The sequence below is a fragment of the Vicia villosa genome, linkage group LG5 (assembly GCF_029867415.1).
Source record: "Vicia villosa cultivar HV-30 ecotype Madison, WI linkage group LG5, Vvil1.0, whole genome shotgun sequence".
NCBI lineage: Eukaryota > Viridiplantae > Streptophyta > Magnoliopsida > Fabales > Fabaceae > Vicia > Vicia villosa.
In genome coordinates, this window is record NC_081184.1 from 115466264 (window position 1) to 115486819 (window position 20556).

At 36.2% G+C, this 20556-nt stretch overlaps 1 protein-coding gene across 1 annotated transcript; it reads right to left on the bottom strand.

The window, feature by feature from the left end:
* Nucleotides 1-12120: 12120 nt before the first annotated feature.
* On the bottom strand, nt 12121-15800 carry LOC131602098 (protein DETOXIFICATION 46, chloroplastic-like). Its single transcript, XM_058874106.1, has 13 exons — nt 15226-15800; nt 14819-14913; nt 14559-14723; nt 14383-14438; nt 14030-14168; nt 13773-13910; nt 13630-13698; nt 13443-13553; nt 13153-13281; nt 12968-13045; nt 12830-12901; nt 12669-12725; nt 12121-12579 (listed from the first exon to the last, which is right to left on the bottom strand). The coding sequence occupies exons 1-13, from the start codon at nt 15689-15691 to the stop codon at nt 12484-12486; spliced, it is 1671 nt and encodes a 556-aa protein (XP_058730089.1). The 5' UTR covers nt 15692-15800; the 3' UTR covers nt 12121-12483.
* Between the last annotated feature and the right edge of the window lie 4756 nt (nt 15801-20556).

Here is a 20556-nt window from a genome sequence, read left to right on the forward strand (position 1 = left end):
ATGTCGAATTCGAAGCCAGTTGTGACTCCAACAAACCCTCAATTCAAGCTGAGTATTGATCAGTGTCCCAGTACTGATGTCGAAAGAGCCTATATGAATAGCATCCCATATGCTAATATAGTTGGTTCTTTGATGTATGCTATGGTCTGTACTAGACCCTGTAACACCCGGTATTTAATTAATTATTTAATTAAATACTTTCAAATTCTTTTGAATTTAATTGTTGAATTTGTGGAGTGTTGATAATTGTTGACATGAGTTTTATGATTAATTAGTCGATTAATTAATTGATTAAGTTGTAGAAATAGTATTGAAGAAATACTAGATTTGTTATATGGACTTAATTAAGTGATGGTGGTAGTAAAAGATGGAGTGTGAATGTTAGGCCCAATAGGTTTAATGAAATTAAGTTAAGATAAGGATTAGGTTAATTAGAAGAGAAAAAGTCTTGGAAAATTGGTCATGGGAAGTTGTAGAGAAGAGAGAAAAGAGGAGAGAAACTCATTCCCGTTTTTCTTGCAACAGTCTCACTAAATCGAAGATCCCCGATTCGTTAACCGTTGGATCGTCACCAAATATTGTGGGTAAGTTCGAAACACCTATATCTAACTTTTGACCGTTGGGATCTTCAAAATAAGGTCTGAGTTGTGAGATATCATCATCGCACTGTAGCTGCATATTTGGAAAAAAATTCAGCTTTTGATTCTGATTAAAAGAGGCAATGGATGGGAGCTAAGGCTAGATGGCTTCGATCGGTAGAATTATAGAGTAATCTCCAATCCAAGGTAAGGGTGGGGTTCTTGCTCTATAAACGGGGATATGATGGACCGTATGTGGGGTTGAGTTATAATTTTATCGTCGTGTTTGGTATTATTTGGTGTTCGCTATTTTGTGATTTTCTGGAAAATTATATATGTTGTTATTGAGTGTGGAATATTGATTAATGGTGTTGATTTTTGATGTGGTGATATTAAGTTGTAGGCCTATGGCCAGCGACGATGCAATGTTATGATTTGGCGATAACTGCGAAATGCAGGAAATAAAGCGACGTTGAGTTACCCTAATGATCGGTAACATTTATGATATAGGCGTATGCCTCGCGATGTTGTTTTGTGATGTTTGTGATTTGTTGCATTTCATTAGTGTCTCATAATTTGCATGTTTTAGCGACGGCCTGGATTGGCAAACAGCGACGAAGGCTTATGCCTGTTTTGATGCCTCTATTTATTGGCAATTGGCGATGGGGGCTGAAGCCCTGGGTACCACATGCATGTGCATTAGTTAGAGTCGCATTTCATTTATGTGATTATGATTTTATGTGTTGTGATGTGTGAACTTATGTGAATTATTGTGAAATCTGAATATGAATTTATGTGAGATATGGTGACGTGTGTTGTTTTGATTTAAATAGTGAAGTAAACTATACGGTAGTGATTATACCGCAAAGTGATGAGTATTATGACTTAAACCGTATATATACTGTTTATCGTCGCCCTGTTTATATTGTTTGATATCTCACCCCTTTTATTTGTTTTGTCGTTACCTTTAAACTGGTAACGTGCAGGTGATAGCCTTGAGGAAGATTTAGACGATGTGAGTCGAGTCGATGGTCGCTCTGATACGTAGCACTCGGGGGATAAAGGCGTGTTTTAATTATTTGTTACTTGCTGAATTTTTAATGATGCTTTATTGTTGAATTGTAGCTTAAAGCTATTTTGCGAAGATGTTATGATTAAATTGAAAATTGTGAAGTTTTGTGAATTCCGCTGCGAGATAAAATAATTATTTTGATAAAGTAATTTTTAGGATTAATTTTAAATTCCTGTGCTATGTATATATATGAAGGCAAGTAAGTCGAGAATATTTTTGAAATAACGAATATGTGATACCTCAAATGAACTTGTTTGAAATTTATACTCGAATTTTCTGTATAATTTATCGGGTAGATTTGGGGTGTTACAGACCCGACATAGCATATGCAGTAAGTCTTGTAAGCAGGTACATGGCGAACCCTGGAAAGGCTCACTGGCAAGCATTGAAGTGGATTTTAAGGTACATAAATGGGTCTCTGAATAGAGTCTTAATTTATGGTGGAGCCTTGGGTGAAGATAGTAAAGCAGTAATCGAAGGATATGTCGACTCTGATTATGCAGGTTGTATGGATTCTAGAAAATCTATTTCTGGATATGTTTTCACTATGTTTGGCACAACAATTAGTTGGAAAGCAACACTTCAGAAGGTTGTTGCTCTATCAACCACTGAAGCGGAATATATTGCCTTAACTGAAGCTGTGAAAGAAGCATTGTGGCTTAAAGGTTTTGCGAAGGAGCTGAAACTTCAAGGTCGAGGTATCACTGTTAAATGTGATAGTCAAAGTGCAATACACCTGTCGAAGAATTCAGCCTATCATGAGCGAACTAAGCACATTGATGTGAGGCTGCATTTCGTCAGAGGAGTAATCGAGCGCGGAGAAGTCCAAGTGCTGAAGGTTTCAACTGAAGATAATGCTGCTGATATGATCACCAAGACATTGCCGAGTTGCAAGTTTTTCCACTGTATGCAGTTGATAAAGCTGCATGAAGAAAGCTAGTTTGTTCTCTTGATGTTGTAGAGTTAGATCCAAGGTGGAGATTTGTGAGATATTGGATCAAACTCTAGTATGGTCGAAGGGTAGCTTCTTGGTTCGACAGGATTAAGCATGAAGTCGAAGGTTGTTCACATGCTTGTGTCGAAGATGCTAGGGTCGTTAGCATGTTAAATTAGGTTTTAGTGTTTAAACCCTAATTTATTAAGTTAGCTTGTTTATTAAGTTGGCTTGTGTAATGGGCCTTGTGGAAAAAGCCCATTAGTTAGTATGTTAGGTTTTATTATAAATAGCATACTAGTCTCTCATCATTGCTAAGCTGCAAATCCTAATTTAGGGTGAGAGAGGTTATTTGTTATTCTTGTAAACTTGTAATCTTTTTTTAAGAGAAAGTAAAAGAATAGCAGTTATAACCAATATTTGTGTTCTCCTCTTCTTCCTTGTCCTTTATTCATCCCTTATTTTATACTTTGTTTGTGGCATTAAATTCACAACAAATTGGTGCGGTGAGCGTGGAGAAGATGCCTTCAACAAAGTATGAGATTGAAAAGTTAACCGGAGTGAATGATTTCGGTCTATGGCGCTTGAAGATGAAAGCCCTACTGGTTCAGCAGGGTTGTTTGGAAGCGTTGAAGGGAGAGGCAGCCATGAATGCAGAATTGACGACAGCGGAGAAGACGAATATGATCGAGAAAGCACACAACGCAATTTTGTTGAGCCTTGGTGATAAGGTTCTCCGGCAGGTATCAAAGGAGACGACAACGTCAGGGTTATGGGTGAAACTTGAAAGTTTGTATATGACCCAATCGCTGGTAAATCGACTCTACCTGAAGCAAGCTTTGTATTCATTCAAGATGATTGAAGACCGAGTATTGGCTGAGCAGTTGGATATGTTCAACAAACTGATTCTTGATCTTGAAAATATTGATGTGAAGATCGATGATGAAGATCAAGCGTTGTTACTATTATGTTCTTTGCCTCGATCACATGCTCACTTCAAAGAAACTCTCTTGTATGGAAGGGAGTCCCTGACGTTTGAAGAAGTTCAATCAGCCTTGTACTCTAAGGACTTGAATGAACGAAAGGAGCATAAACCTTCGACTGTTGGCGAAGGTTTGGCCGTTAAAGGAAAACTCTTACGAAAGGATGGTAAGTTCGACAAGAAGAAAGGCAAAAACCAGTCGAAGTCTTACAGTGGCGAAGCATCTGGTATTCGATGCTACCATTGTAAGAAGGAGGGTCACACAAGAAAGGTGTGCCCTGAACGCCTGAAATATCATGGAGGTAAGGATAATGGCAACGCTGCCATTGTTCAAGATGATTTTGAATCATCTGATGTTCTTGTGGTTTCAAGCAGTGACTCTAAGAAGGAGTGGATTATGGATTCAGGTTGCACTTGGCACATGACTCCAAACAAAGACTTGTTCGAGGAATTATGTGATCAAGATGGTGGATTAGTATTGCTGGGAAACAACAAGGCTTGCAAGATTGCAGGTGTTGGATCTATGAGATTCATGCTCCATGATGAGTCAATAAGGTTGTTGACTGAAGTCAGGTATGTTCCTGATTTGAAGAGAAATCTGCTTTCTCTTGGGGAATTCGACAAGAAAGGATATGTTTTCCAAGGAGAGAAAAGTATCCTAAGAGTCATGAAGGGTTCGAAGGAAGTCTTGAGAGGCGTGAAGAAACAAGGCTTGTATACCCTTGAGGCTGAAGTTGTGAGTGGTTCGACAAATGTTGCATCCACGAAACCTTTGTCAAAAACAGAAATCTGGCACATGAGATTGGGCCATGTCAGTGAAAGGGGTCTGGTCGAATTAGGGAAACAAAATCTGCTTGGTGGAGACAAAGTCGAAAAGCTGAAGTTTTGTGAACCCTGTGTACTTGGAAAATCTTGCAGAGTGAAGTTCAACAAAGGCAAACAAAGAACACATGGATCCCTTGACTACATCCATGCTGATCTTTGGGGGCCTGCAAGGTGTCCATCACATTCAGGAGCAAGGTATTTTCTATCCATAGTAGATGATTATTCCAGAAAATTATGGGTATTCATCCAGAAGACTAAGGATGAAACTTTTGAGAATTTCAAAAGTTGGAAGACTCTGGTTGAAAATCAGACTGGCAGAAAGGTCAAGAGGTTGAGAACCGACAATGGCCTTGAATTTTGCAATGAGGCATTCGACAGTTTTTGTGCTGCCTCTGGTATTGCAAGGCATAGAACTATTGCAGGTACTCCACACCAAAATGGTTTGGCTGAAAGGTTTAATCAAACTATTTTGGAGAGAGTCAGATGTATGTTGACTAGTGCTACGTTAAAGAAGGTGTTTTGGGCTGAGGCTGTTTCGACAGCAACATATCTAATAAACAGATGTCCTTCGACAGTGTTAGATATGAAGACACCTGAAGAAGTTTGGTCGGGACATCCACCAGATCTCGACAAACTGAGAGTATTTGGCTGCATAGCCTATGCTCACATTAGGCAAGACAAGGTCGAACCTAGAGCTCTGAAATGCATGTTCATGGGATACCCTGAAGGAGTCAAAGCTTATAGGCTATGGTGCCTAGAGCCAGGTCACAGGAGGTGTATCACCAGTCGAGATGCAGTTTTCAATGAAGCTGAAATGGCTTTTAAGAAAACTGATGATGTTGGTCGAAGTACAGAAACATCTGACGAAGATCTGGAACAGGTAGAGATTCCTGTTGAGGTGGAGCATGTTGATGCTGAATTGCATATCCCTGATGAAGTCGTAGAAGAAGTAGAAGATACTGAGGAGGATGAGGAAACTATCGATGACTACCTATTGTTGAGAGATAGGTCGAGAAGAGTCATCAAGGCACCTCAGAGACTTGGGTATGCAGATCTTATAGCTTATGCCTTAATCTCTGCAAGTGAGGTTCTAGACGAAGAACCTAGACACTACAAGGAAGTTATGAGGAGTCGAAATAAGACTGAATGGTTGAAGGCCATGGATGATGAGATGAAATCTCTTCATGATAATCACACTTAGGAACTGATCAAGAAACCTGCTGGGGCAAGGTTAGTCAGTTGTAAATGGATTTTCAAAGTTAAGGAAGGAATCGAAGGAGTGACGTCGAAAAGAATCAAGGCAAGGTTACTTGCAAGGGGTTTCACTCAGAAAGAAGGTGTCGACTTCAATGATGTGTTTTCTCCTATTGTGAAGCATAGGTCCATTCGAATGTTGCTTGCCATGGTGGCACAGTTCGACCTTGAACTGGAACAGATGGATGTGAAGACTGCGTTCTTGTATGGTGATCTAGATGAAATGATCCTGATGAGGCAACCTGAAGGGTATGTCGAAAAGGGGAAGGAAGATTATGTGTGCAAGCTAAAGAGATCTTTATATGGGCTGAAACAATCTCCTCGACAGTGGAATAGGAGATTCGACAAGTTCATGGCACACATAAGTTTCATTAGAAGTAAGTTCGACCACTGCGTTTACTTCAGATTTCGACCTGGTAATTCATTTGTTATTTTGTTGCTTTATGTGGATGATATTCTCATTGCAAGCAACAATGTTGAAGATGTGATGAGGGTGAAGGCTGAACTCAATAAGGAGTTCGATATGAAGGATCTGGGAGCTGCTTCCAAGATTCTTGGAATTGACATTCGAAGAGATAGAAAGAAGTCGAAGTTATGCTTATCTCAAGAGACATATCTATGAAAGATTCTCGAAAAGTTTGGTATGTCGAATTCGAAGCCAGTTGTGACTCCAATAAACCCTCAATTCAAGCTGAGTATTGATCAGTGTCCCAGTACTGATGTCGAAAGAGCCTATATGAATAGCATCCCATATGCTAATATAGTTGGTTCTTTGATGTATGCTATGGTCTGTACTAGACCCGACATAGCATATGCAGTAAGTCTTGTAAGCAGGTACATGGCGAACCCTGGAAAGGCTCACTGGTAAGCATTGAAATGGATTTTAAGGTACATAAATGGGTCTCTGAATAGAGTCTTAATTTATGGTGGAGCCTTGGGTGAAGATAGTAAAGCAGTAATCGAAGGATATGTCGACTCTGATTATGCAGGTTGTATGGATTCCAGAAAATCTATTTCTGGATATGTTTTCATTATGTTTGGCACAACAATTAGTTTGAAAACAACACTTCAGAAGGTTGTTGCTCTATCAACCACTGAAGCGGAATATATTGCCTTAACTGAAGCTGTGAAAGAAGCATTGTGGCTTGAAGGTTTTGCGAAGGAGCTGAAACTTCAAGGTCGAGGTATCACTGTTAAATGTGATAGTCAAAGTGCAATACACCTGTCGAAGAATTCAGCCTATCATGAGCGAACTAAGCACATTGATGTGAGGATGCATTTCGTCAGAGGAGTAATCGAGCGCGGAGAAGTCCAAGTGCTGAAGGTTTCGACTAAAGATAATGCTGCTGATATGATCACCAAGACATTGCCGAGTTGCAAGTTTTTCCACTGTATGCAGTTGATAAAGCTGCATGAAGAAAGCTAGTTTGTTCTCTTGATGTTGTAGAGTTAGATCCAAGGTGGAGATTTGTGAGATATTGGATCGAACTCTAGTATGGTCGAAGGGTAGCTTCTTGGTTCGTCAGGATTAAGCATGAAGTCGAAGGTTGTTCACATGCTTGTGTCGAAGATGCTAGGGTCGTTAGCATGTTAAATTAGGTTTTAGTGTTTAAACCCTAATTTGTTAAGTTAGCTTGTTTATTAAGTTGGCTTGTGTAATGGGCCTTATGGAAAAAGCCCATTAGTTAGTATGTTAGGTTTTATTATAAATAGCATACTAGTCTCTCATCATTGCTAAGCTGCAAATCCTAATTTAGGGTGAGAGAGGTTATTTGTTATTCTTGTAAACTTGTAATCTTGTTTTAAGAGAAAGTAAAAGAATACCAGTTATAACCAATATTTGTGTTCTCCTCTTCTTCCTTGTCCTTTATTCATCCCTTATTTTATACTTTGTTCGTGGCATTGAATTCACAACATTTTCATTTTTATTATATTTTATTTAATTGAAGTTAAAGGTCGTTTCTTTATGGTTGACCTTTTTTATCCTATTTACATAGTGTTTACCGTGAAAATTGGTAAACAAACGTTAGTCCTTCAAAAAACAAGAATCTTTGGTTACTCACTAGATCAACTAGATTGATCATATGACATGTGCTTTTTTGCTTTATACTTTGTTATTTAAAATGAAGAACATTTCAACAATGTCCATATTCTTATGATAATGTTTGTTTTGATCTAAACGATTCTCTAATGTAATCTCACAAACTTGTAAAGAAAGTATGATAAAGGCAATTGAAAGTAAATTGCTATAAGTAAAATTCTAAAAATAATATATTATAAACTGTAAAAAGTAAAGATGTTTACACGTACATTCTCAGGAGACTCTTTTTCAATACGCAGATACTTTGAACACATGAATCCTAACACTAAGACTTATATATATACTCTAAATCGAGAATAGCCGTTTTCAACGGCATTTTCGCCCAGAACATGCCACGTTTTGCTCGACATGTCTTCTTTTCGCCCTGAAGCTCCACACGTCTTCTGGTGAAACGGATAAGAAAGAAAATCATTTACTCATGCATTCAAATTCAAATCTCCTGTCGAAAGCCACACCTTTATTCGTCGAACCAAAGTAAAATTTAGAAAATATTTCTAAGTCCCATATCCAACGTTCCCTCTTATATAAAGATAGCTTCGACATGTCTTTTTAGCAAGACAAAATTTCTCGTCGAAAGCTCACAATATCTACAAAGATATTTTCTTTTCTTTATTGATAACATGGTGTCGAAAACTACATCTAACACATGGATACTTTAAACCATAATTGTTGTTGTCTTGTACATAGAAAAAATTGTCATCCAAAGTCTTACACACAAACAACTAATAAAGAAGAAGGTGGATTTCATGTTCAATAAAAATCAAGATGTGGGTGAAATTGTGGCGCTAGATCCAAATGGGCAAGACATCGTGGTTGCAGCCTCTACTATACCTATTGTTATGGCCAACTCAGTAGGGGTTGTTGTCAACACAATCAACTCAAAAATAAACACAGTTCTTGCTAGCTTAACATCAAAGCTTTAGTTTCAGCAGCCAAAACTTACGCTATTTGGTTTTGAAAATTAGGCAACTGCTTCTGCAAATCAAGCAATAGAATTTGCAAACTTAGTCGCAAGTTTTGAAAATCAGCTTTTCAAGCCAGCCTCGATGCGAAAGCATTCTAATTTATTTACGTTTTCATTATATTTTATGTAATTGACGTTATAGGTATTTTCTTTATAGTTGGCCTTCTTTACCTTGTTAATATGGCTATTTTCAAACACAAGTGTTGTTGTCTTGTCCATAGAAAAAATTGTTATCCAAAGTTTTCAACTTATTAGCACGGGGCTACTGCTAGAGCACATGCTTTATGAATGACAAGTTATACATGTTGAAGTAAATGAGTTTAAGCTATTAAATTAAATAGAATATCAAAATTGATTGAGTTAATATGTTATAATTTCGTACTTAAAGTAGTCACTTGAGTTATTTTGATCCCAACATTTGTACAACAATCTATCCAACGTTATACATATGTGAGGAACTACCAAATGATATGACATCAACTTTTGGAAATTTTGAGGATAAACCAAACTAAATGGTGGGAACCTTTTTGCAATCACTAAGGGTCTGTTTAATAAAAATAGCGGTTGATTGATAAGTTAGCTGATAATTTATAGTTAGTTGATGGCTGATGACTGATAGTTTATAGTTTATGATTGATTGTTGAGACTAATAGCTGATAAACTAATTGAAGTGTTTGATAAAATTAACGGTTCAAGTAACTTATAAATGTAAAATAACATAAAAGATATTTAATACATAATTATTTTATTTTAAATTAAAATAAATTATAAAGGATAAAAATGAGTTTTTACTAAAATAATAAAGATAAAAAAGGAAGAAAAAAATAATAAGCTATAAGCTATAAGCTAAAATGCTATTTGAAATAGTGTCTGAAAAATAAGTTATAAGCTAGCAAAATAAGCTATAAGATTGAGATGAAAAGACCGTTACCAAATAGGTCTAAATTATCATATGAGCTTATAAGCTATAAGCTATAAGTTCAAAATTGTGTCTTACAAAACAGAGCCTAATTCTGATAAAATTTCTACGATGACTTATCACATTTTCTTTATTGGAGTACACATTATTATCATATCTTCTTCCTTCATTCATATGTTATTATCACATATTCTTCATTTAACCACTCATTATTATTATATATTCTTCATTCAGCCATACATTATTATCATATGTTTTTCATTCAATCACTCATTATCATCACATCTTCTTTATTCAACCCTTCATTAACCACAAGTTACTATCATATGTTCTTCATTCAGTCATCATTATCACACATTCTTCATTGAACCGCCTCCTTATAATCATATCTTCTTTCTAATCCATAAATTAGAATACATAATTTTATCATATCTTCTTCGTCAATCACACATTATTATCACTTCTTCGTTCAACCACTCATTATTATCATATCTTCTTCATTGAACCATACGTTATTATCATATGTTCTCCATTCAACCACTCCTTATCATCACACCTTCTTCATCAACCAGTTATTACCATCATACCTTGTTCATCAACCAGTTATTATTATCATATGTTCTTCATTCAACCCCTTATTATTATTATCACACATTCTTCATTCAACCGCCTCATTATAATCATATCTTCTTCCAAATCCATAAATATAACCCTACCACTTCTCATTTTATCACACACTACACTTATCACTTATTCTTGTTTCTCCAAGATATTCTTCCAACTGTTTTTACGAATCACTTAATATAATCTCCAACGTCTACGACAAGGGCAACTGAAGTTGTAAACACAGGCGTAGGTTCTAAAAATTTAACTTTTCAAGACAGCCTCAATTTCGAGACATTCAAATTTATTTATGTTTTCATAATATTTTATGTAGTTAATGTTTAAAGGTCCTTTCATTATGGTTGACATTTTTTACTCGGTACACATGGATTGTGTTGATAGGTTAAATAAGTTTTTGGTCCCTATAAATATTGCAGTTTTTATTTTTAGTCCCTCCCTGCCTTTAGGCAACAGTGTTAACAAAAAAACCGTTGGCAAAACTATCTAAAACCGTTGCCAAAACTCAGGAGGATTAAAAATAAAACTGCAATATTTATAGGGACTAAAAACTTATTTAACCTTGTTGGTAGAAAAAATTGTTATCCAAAGACTTGCACTCAAACAATTAATGAAAAAAAAAAGGTGGATTTCTTGTTTAAAAAAAAGGCTAAATTACTGTTTTAGTCCCCCTGTTTTGGTATTTTTACGATTTTGGTCCCCTATTTTCTTTTTAAACAGTTTTAGTCCCCATCCCAATTTTGTTCATAAACAGTGCATGATCCGTGCATGAACAGTACATGACCGTATATGAACAGTACATGACCGTACATGAACAGTACATGACGAGTTGATTCAAAATTGGGATGGGGGACCAAAACTGTTTAAAAAGAAAATAGGGAGACCAAAATCGTGAAAATGTCAAAACAGGGGACCAAAACTGTAATTTAGCCTAAAAAATGTGAAATTTTGGCGGCAGATCCTAAAACATGTACAACTGCAAGATTTGAAAATTCAGCTTTTCAAGCTAGCTAAATGCTGAAACATTTTAATTTATTTATGTATTCATGTTAGAGTTGAAGAATGCCCTTCAATCTGTTTGCTCTATTGATTCTAAAGAATGCTCAACATTCATTTTTCATTCAAAGATTACACTCAGTGTAATATTCACCATACAGTTTACATGAGCAGATAAGGTTTATATATTCCTTATTGCTATTGGACCAAGCCTAACAGAATTAACCAATCACTAACTGCCTAACAGAATTAACCAAGTAACCTATTACAAACTGACAGCTGTTAATAGTAAAACCAAAATACAAAGAGTGTGAAGAGAGCTTATATCTAATAATTCATAATATTATATTATTTTGTAATTGACAAGGTTATGGTTGATCTTCTTTTCCATTTTCATATCGAAAGTTTTTAAGTCAAACATCTAATAAAAAAGATGCAGATTTGTGTATAAGCTAGCCTTAATATTTACCCATTTAACTTTATTTATGTTTTTATAATATTTTATTTAACAAAAAAAATCAATTTAGAGAGAGAGTTGTGGTAGTCTAACTATGAGAGAGGTGTGGTAGTCTAGCTATTGAAGCTTACATTAATATTGATTTCAGTGAGTAATAAAAGATATACTTTTGACAAATATGGTTGTTTGGAGGAATAAATAAGAAATAAAGTGTAGTTGCTCAAACATGAGCTGAAGTAGAATTTAGAATTACGACACAACGAATTTGTGAGTTATTGTGGATGAAACAAGTGTTAGAAGATTTGAAGATACAATGCGAAGATGATACAAAGTTGTTTTGTGATAATAAATCAGCTATTAGTATTGCACATAATCTTATTCAGCATGACAAGACAAAAAAAATGAGATTGACCGATATTTTATAAAACGTTGGATATTGAATTGTTAACTAAATCCTACATTTCACATCCGAAGATACAGAGGCTATACACCAACCAAAGGTGAAATTTAATATTAACAAACTCTAGTTCAAGAAACAAAGTATCCTCTGCATAATTTACTCACAGATTGCTATGTAACACTCAAATTATATTGCAATTAGTAGAGATCAAATTACACCCACATTGAAAGATAAGAAGAGAGAGTGAAAATTTTCAGGCAATCCCATTAAACTTCATTATTGGACATCTGCAGCACTGCACCACATACTTCCACATCATGCATAGAATCAAATTCCCAAGTTTACATGAATATGCATTCATAAACAACTTTTCCTTAAAGCTAAGCAGTTCTCAACTTCTGGCTTATACCCGCCTCTTCCGAGTATAATATGCCATTTGAAGAGATAAGGCGCAGAAGTGCTACTGTAAACCGAGCCTAATAGCCATTGAAGAATAAAATCTCGTAATATATTTTCATGAAACAATAGTGATCATATATTTATAAGTTATAGATCAGAATCTTACCCATTGAAATCCAGCAAGGGTATACCAGCATCCTAGCAAACCATATCTACTGGAAATCTGATATCAAGGTAAATTCGGCGTAGTTAGTTAGTGTTGTTACAACATAAATGTTCAAGCAATATTGCTTTATATATGCCAGAAGATCGATAAATAGATGTTACCAATAACACTAGAGCAGACAGACAAAAGCATCCACATGTTGACAAGCTAAAAAATCTTAGATCCTGTCCTGCCTGCATAACCAAATGAACAATTTTACAAACTTTCAGCGACAGTTGTATATTCTATCAAGAACATACCAGCAATGTTCCCTCCAGGCTGCGAGTAGGGGGTGTTACAGCGAGTGCAATAAAGAACGGAATCAGTGTCCTATGCATCTGCATGATCATTATATATTAAAGTTACTAACTTTGGCCTTAATTTAATATAACAAGTGAGATATTAAAAGATTCTGAAGTTAATGTTTGAAAGTGCGAGGACTTACGTTCTGGATGACCGTCTGATCAGATGTGAATATGTTCGGCAATAACCAAAGAAGAGATGTTCCGACAATCCCTAACAACAATCCAAGTATAGCTCCAATGATTACAAGTGACCTTAGTAGAAATCGGGCCTGTCGTTATTACAAAAACTTAGAGAACTTTGAATATGCAATAGATAATCTAAAATTCTGATTAGTAGTAAAACTACTCTTCCAAACGAAAAACCAAAGATCCTTGTTCTATATAAAATAAAAGTTTTGTGATTTGAACATTGTGAATGAGGAACATTAACCTTTGTCAAGCTCTTATTTACTCCATACAATAACTCAGGCATAAACGATTGCGCAGTTTGGCAGAGAGGTTCTCCCCATACCGTACACGCCATGTAGATTTGAATCATGACCTGAAGTAAGAGTTTATGTTATCAGATAGAAAGCAAGGCAATAGAGTTGCGAAATGAGAGAAAGAGTGAAACAAACCTGATGAGCGGCCATTGTTTGTGTACCCATTGATGTAGCAACATATATAAGTAACGAAAAGAAAGCCACCTGAACATCATAACTTATGAGTTATATCGAAAAGTTAAACTAGTCCACAAATATGATAAAGTACTTAATGTGACCTTTGATATTGATGTCAAGTATATAGGAGCAGCAAGACTAAGTATTTTCAAAAATTCTTTGGTTGATGGAATAGAGAAGGCGAACGCGTTGTATCCCCTTTTGTTTAGTTCTTGAATCATCATATATGAAGCAACAACCTAGAAACAAAAAGAGAGAGGAAAATCAGTATATAACTATGTTAGCGCATTGAAAATAGGCCGAACCATATATAATGTAATGAAAGTATAATGGCGTGTATAGTGTTTGCTCAGCGTACTTGTGATGCCATTGTAGCCCAAGCAGCCCCTGCAATTCCATAGCCTAAATAGGTGCACAAAATTATATCACCAAGTCCACTTATAACACTTGCAACAGCCAAAGCCTTCAAGGGTCCCCATGAATCTTTCATGCCAAGACTGCAAGAGAGAATGTGAACACCAAGGCAATGACAAGGGCAACACAAAATATTAAGAAACATTCACGAAATCGAACCACATTTATCCTAATTGATGTTAAGTGCGACAGAAAAATAAAATGCCAAGGGCAGTAACTCATATTTGACATAAAAATGTACTGCCACACTGACTTCAGAAAATGAGATATGTGAAATAAATAGCAGCATATTTGCACCTTGCACTCTGAGCAACCCATCCAACAAGTAAAGCAGGCCACGACAAGGCTCGAATCTAACATCATAAAGAAAAACTCAATATAACTAAATCAAGCACAAGACACAAGACAATTCCCCTGCTTGATTCTGTTCAAGATAGATAAATCGATGCGTATAAAATCAGAAGACAAATTACCTGCACATAAGTATTAGCTGCAGGTACTACATGTGCATTCTTTGGCCCGGTAAAAGCTGAAAGTGTCGCTGCACCGAATAACTTTGTAGACAAAAGCATCATCAAGCCACACGCGAACCCAATAAAAAGCAGGATAGACAACTGATGCTGCACATCCTCTCTATCCTACACAAAACATATATGTACTCAAATTCCTTAACACAAATTCATTGATAGGAAACAATAATTGAAAAAACGAGTTAAAATGAAATAAACTAAACCTGTTTAGCAAGAGAAGTAGCAATTATATTGGATGTAACAACGGACAGAAACATGAACGTTAAACTCATATAATCACAAACAACCGTAGCAGGACCTGGTTGAGGAAAAGGAAAATCATAAAATGCAATTTAAAAGTTTTTTTTTTCTTTCTGAAAGCTTGGTATCCGGCCTTGCAACAAATTAATTCAAGGGGACCAATCTCAACCGCCCACTTGTAGGGGGCGCATTTAAGACAGGGCCGCAAAGCTCTGTACAGACTTCACCCAACACAAAAATTGTTAGCACCTAAAAGAATTTGGACTTGAGACCTTGTGAGTATAACACCCTCAAGACTCAAGCCTTCGCCTAGAGGCCAACTCTTGGGAGCTAGAAGTATAATAATAACACCGTTGGATTGGAATGATACCTAAAGCAGCAAGTTCAGTTGAGCTTCCCTGACCAACAACAGCAGTATCAATTAGGCTCATGAGCGGATCACATAACCATAAACCTATAGCTGGTCCAGTAAACTTAACAATTTCCTTCATTTGATTCCACACACTCTCCTCAGCTAGTTCGTTTTTCTCAACACAACACTCTTCATCCTCGGATTCATAATTTCGTTCTTGACTTGTAATCGCGCGAGCGGTTAAAATCTCAATGCGAGGACGGTTGGAAGAAGCCACAAGGAACAAGTTTGAATTGTTAGTAATGCTAATAAGGGAATGAGTAGGTGCATGGAAACGAAGAGGTGATGATGATGATGATGATGATGATGATGATGATGATGATGATGATGATGATGATGATGATGATGATGATGATGATGATGATGATGATGACAAGTTGAGGGGAGGAGTGTGATGAAAGTGTAGTGAGAGTTTGAGTGACATTTTTTTTGGAATGGAAGAGAAAGGAAAACAGTGTTTGTTTATGATGAAGATGGCCTATTGCAATACAGACAAGAGGAGCGAGTGTGAGTTGATGTTTGCTATTTAGAGGAAAAGTGAAAGCGTCACTACTACATATTCATATTTCATAGTGCGCGGTAACCAACTGTTGCAAATTGGTTTCAATTATTGTTTGTTATTTGATTTCTTCTTTATGATATTAATATATGTGCACTTTTTATTTAGATTAATAAGGTGTAAAAATTTGATTAATCATATTTTTGTATTTGATTAATCAAAAATCTTACTTATGCAGAAAACGTTTTTAGTCTTACAATATCAACACCACTGTGTTTTAGGAAAATCATATCAATAGAGCTTATTGGAACTGTGTTTTCAATCTTGTGTCCAATGAGACCGGACTCACTGCATATAAAATATGACAAATGTTAACATGTGTTATAAAGAGTTAATAAAATATTTGTAGAAATATTTTCTTAAAATATAATATATAATATAACTTTATTTCACTCAAAGTTTCGAATTTTGGTATTCTTAATAGAAAATTTCTTTACCCACCTCCCTATGGGTGGTCACCTCCTGCGAAAAACCAAAACTACCCCTGCTTCGGAAGTTCATTTCCGAAAGCGTGTTTTTTAAAAAAATTGACTTACTTCGGAAGTTCATTTCCGAAACAATTATTTCGGAAGTGCACTTCCGAAATACTGCGATTTCTGCAGATTTATCAAAACACTCCCCCTCCCCCAATCATTTACCCTAAATCAAAACAAAAAGTGGCAGAGGCGAAAATTTGTGCAAACAGAATTCCAAAGCTGCATCAAGGCTCCAATCACACTGCTAAACAACATTCAAAAGCCCTCAATCCTAACACTTTGTAAGTTTTGAAATTTTTAGATCTATTATTCAAATGCATGTTATTTAGGGTTTTAATTGCATAAATGATATATGGCTAGGTTGTTAGTAGTATTTAGGTTGTTTAGAAGCATTTTGATTTGGTTTGAAGGTTGATTTAGGGGTCTGCCATGGAAGTTGCAGGAAATTGCATCGCAGGGGTGTTTCGGAAGTTCATTTCCGAAAACACCTCCATCCCAGTTTTCGGAAATGAACTTCCGAAATATATCAGAAGTTCAAATTTTTTTGTTTTTTATTTTGTCTCGCATATTAATCGATTTCAATTGTTTACAGGAACATGTCTTCTAGAGAGGGCGCTAAGGGAAGAAAGGATTCTTCAAAGAAAGAGGTGAAAGAGGTGAAGGAGGTGAAGGAGGTGAAGGAGGTGAAGGAGAAGAAGAAGGTTTCGACCGGCTCTACTTCTCGTTCCCAGGGGGCCCGGGGCCCGGATGCTCAAGCTCAGTCTTCAGGCGTGAGAGTCGTGATCAACGCTGATGGTTCTGAGACTGAGTGGGATGAGGATTGGTATAATTATCTTCATTCGGAGGAGTTCGCTCGTCGGGAAGAATAACGTGTTTTTTTTTGTTTGATGTGTATTTTGTAACGCTCGTCGGGCAGAATAACATGTTTTTGTTTTGTTTTGTTCTGATTTCGGATTGTATCGCACAGTGTATTTGTATTGGATTTATCATGTTAGTTTTTGGAAGTGGTAACCGGGGTCGGAACATATGACGGATGAGGTGGATGTCTGGAGGAAGTAGAACTGGAGATACGTCCACCACAAGACAAAGTAGCCAATCAATGTAAGCTATAGTTTATGATTATCATCTGGGGACGTCATTTCTAAAAAATCAAGATTAAAAATAATAAGATTTTTTTTCCAATTTTTTGTAATGACGTCCCCTGATGATAATGATAAATTATAGCTTACATTGATTGGCTCCTTTGTCTCGCGGTGGACGTACCTCCGGGTCTTCTTCCTCCGGACATCCACCTCCTCCGTCATATGTTTCGGCTCCGGTTACACCTCCTCCGTCATTTGTTACTTTCAATTGTACGTATTTTTATTAAAATAATAAATAAACCTTTTGAAATTTGGAAGCCTTTTTTTCTCCCCACCACTCTCTCATCCCCACCTACCCGTGTTTAACAATATGTAACTTTAATTTTATGTAATATTATCGTTGTAATTTTCACCCGATTAAATAAAGCGAATTGTTCATTTTCTTCTGTCCAGACCTATTTTCGGAAGTGCATTTCCGAATTCCTCCAAGGGGGGTGCGCTCGGAGATGAACTTCCGAAACACCACATTTTCTGAAAAGTGACTTTATTTCGGAGATGCATCTCCGAAATCAATATTTTATATTAAAAAAAACACGTTTTCGGAAGTTCATTTCCGAAAACACCTTTTTTCCAAAAAAAATACCGTTTCGGAAATGAACTTCCGAAACAAGGGGTATTGTGGTAAATTCACCAGGGGTGGGCAAGAAGGTTAGGAGGTGGGTGAAGAAAAAACCTTCTTAATATGTGTTCATAGGGCACAAAGTTAACAATAAGGTAATATAATTGACACAATCAACTATAATATTATTACTAATTAATACTCATTAATTTTAAAAGATTATTAACACTGCTCTCAACTTGGATCATATATGTTATATGAGTGGAGTTTGATACAAATTTAATCTACTCGAAAATCCTTGAGAGATTTAGTGAACATATCAACCAATTTAGCTTCAAACTTAGCAAAATATGTGGTTATTTCTTCTGAAAATACATTGTCTCTTACATAATGATAGTGCTTGGTCAGTTCATGGAAAATCAGATTGGATGCAATGTGAAGTGCCACTTAATTGTCACATATGAGTTTTGTGGCTCGAAAATCTCCCAACCTAAGCTCTAAAAGTAAAATTTTAAGCCCATGCTCCTTTAAGACTATTGTCGTAACACGATATTCAGCTTTAGCACTAGATAATGCAACTATGTTATGTTTCTTGCTTCTTCATGAGATCATATTTCCTCTAATAAGAACAAAATATCCAGAAGTGAGTCTCCTTTTCGATGGTGATCTGACCCAGTTGATATCTAAATAACATGTGATTTTAACATCACCCTTATCTTCATATAATAGTCCTCTTTTCTGTGCATTCTTTATATATATATGAGAATCCGCATAACTGCTTCCGATGACTATCACATGGAGCAGCGTTTAGAAATTGACTCACAATGCTCACTGCAAATGTAATATTCAGTCTAGTGACTGTAAGATAATTGAGTCTACCCACAAGACATTGATATCTTCCTGGGTCTTTCGATGACTCCCCTTAACTTGGAAGAAGCTTGACGTTGGGATCCATGTGAGTATAAATAGGACGACATCAAGCATACTAGTTTCAATTAGGATGTCTAATGCATACTTACGTTGGTTAATTGCAATGTGTGATGAGTACTGGGAAAATTCAATGCCTAAGAAGTATCTGAGTGGACCTAAGTCTTTTGTCTAAAAGTTTTAAAAAGACGAGTTTTGATTCGTTGGATACCATCTGGGTCATCTCCAATGATAATAATGTCATCCACATAGACAACAAGAAAGATATGCCGACCGATGGAGGAATGAATGAAGAAAACATAGTGATCAGTTTCACATCTAATCATACTAAATTATCTCAACGCATAGCTGAAGCGACCAAACCAAGCACGCGGGGGTAGTTTCAACCCATAAAGAGAATGATAAAGTCGATAAACAAGTCTAGAATTTTTAAGAACAATAAAACCTGGAGGTTAATCCATATAAACTTCTTCCTCTAACTCTCAGTGTATAAAAGCATTTTTAATGTCTAATTGATAAAGTGACGCATAATGAATGGTAGTTATCTCAAGAAAGAGGTGAATTGAACAAATCTTGGTCGCTAGAGAAAAAGTGTCACCATAATCAAAACCAAATATTTATATGTAGCGTTTAGCTACCAAACGGGCTTAAAAACAATCAATTTGACCACCTGGTTCAACTTTCAATATATAAACCCATAGACTTATCACTATAGTTTTGTTTGGAGGTAAAGAGGTAATATCCCAAGTGTTATTTGATTATAATGTAGCCATTTCTTCCACCATCGCTTGACGCTAGTTAGGATCAGCCATAACATCACCTGTAGACTTAAGGATAAACACATAATCTAAAGTCGAAACATAGGAGTAGACCAAAGATCATAGTTTAAAACAGAAGCATATTTAGGATTAGGATGATGAGACCGAATACATATCCGTAATGCTAATGGAAGTTTAGGTGCAAACGACGTAACCAGTGGAGCAATTAGAGCAGGAGATGGTATTGGTGGATCAATATCATCTCTTACTTCATACGGATGGCGTGTATGTCACTGGTAGACACACAATGGAGGTGTCATGGCTGAAATAGGTGTGGGGATGATAAAAGTGATATCTTGAACATCTGATGTATAATTCTCATAAAGTAACTCAGGCGGGGGGAAATGGGGAAGTTTCAAAGAATGTGACATCTAAGGAGATACTGATATCCTTTTTGTATACATGAATAGCCTAGAAAAATACATTTGAGAGATTTGGAAGAAAATTTGTCTTTACCTTGACCGAGGTCATGAATAAGGCATGTGCAACCAAAGACACGGAGAGGAATAGGGTAGAAATCATATTGCGAGTTCAAGATAGAGTGTGGAATCTGATCTTGAAAGAACGAAGAAGGCATTCAGTTGATAAGGTGACAAGTTGTGAGATGAGCATCACCCCGAAAACGAGAAGGGACATTGTGGTGAAGTAAAAGAGTCAATGCAGTTTCAACTAAATAACAGTTCTTCTGTTCAACTAAAGGGACATTGATGAATAATCCCCTACTATGTTAAAAAAAGATTGAAACATGGATTATGTATATTCACGAGCATTATCAGTGCGTAAAATTTAAATGGAAATGTCAAACTAT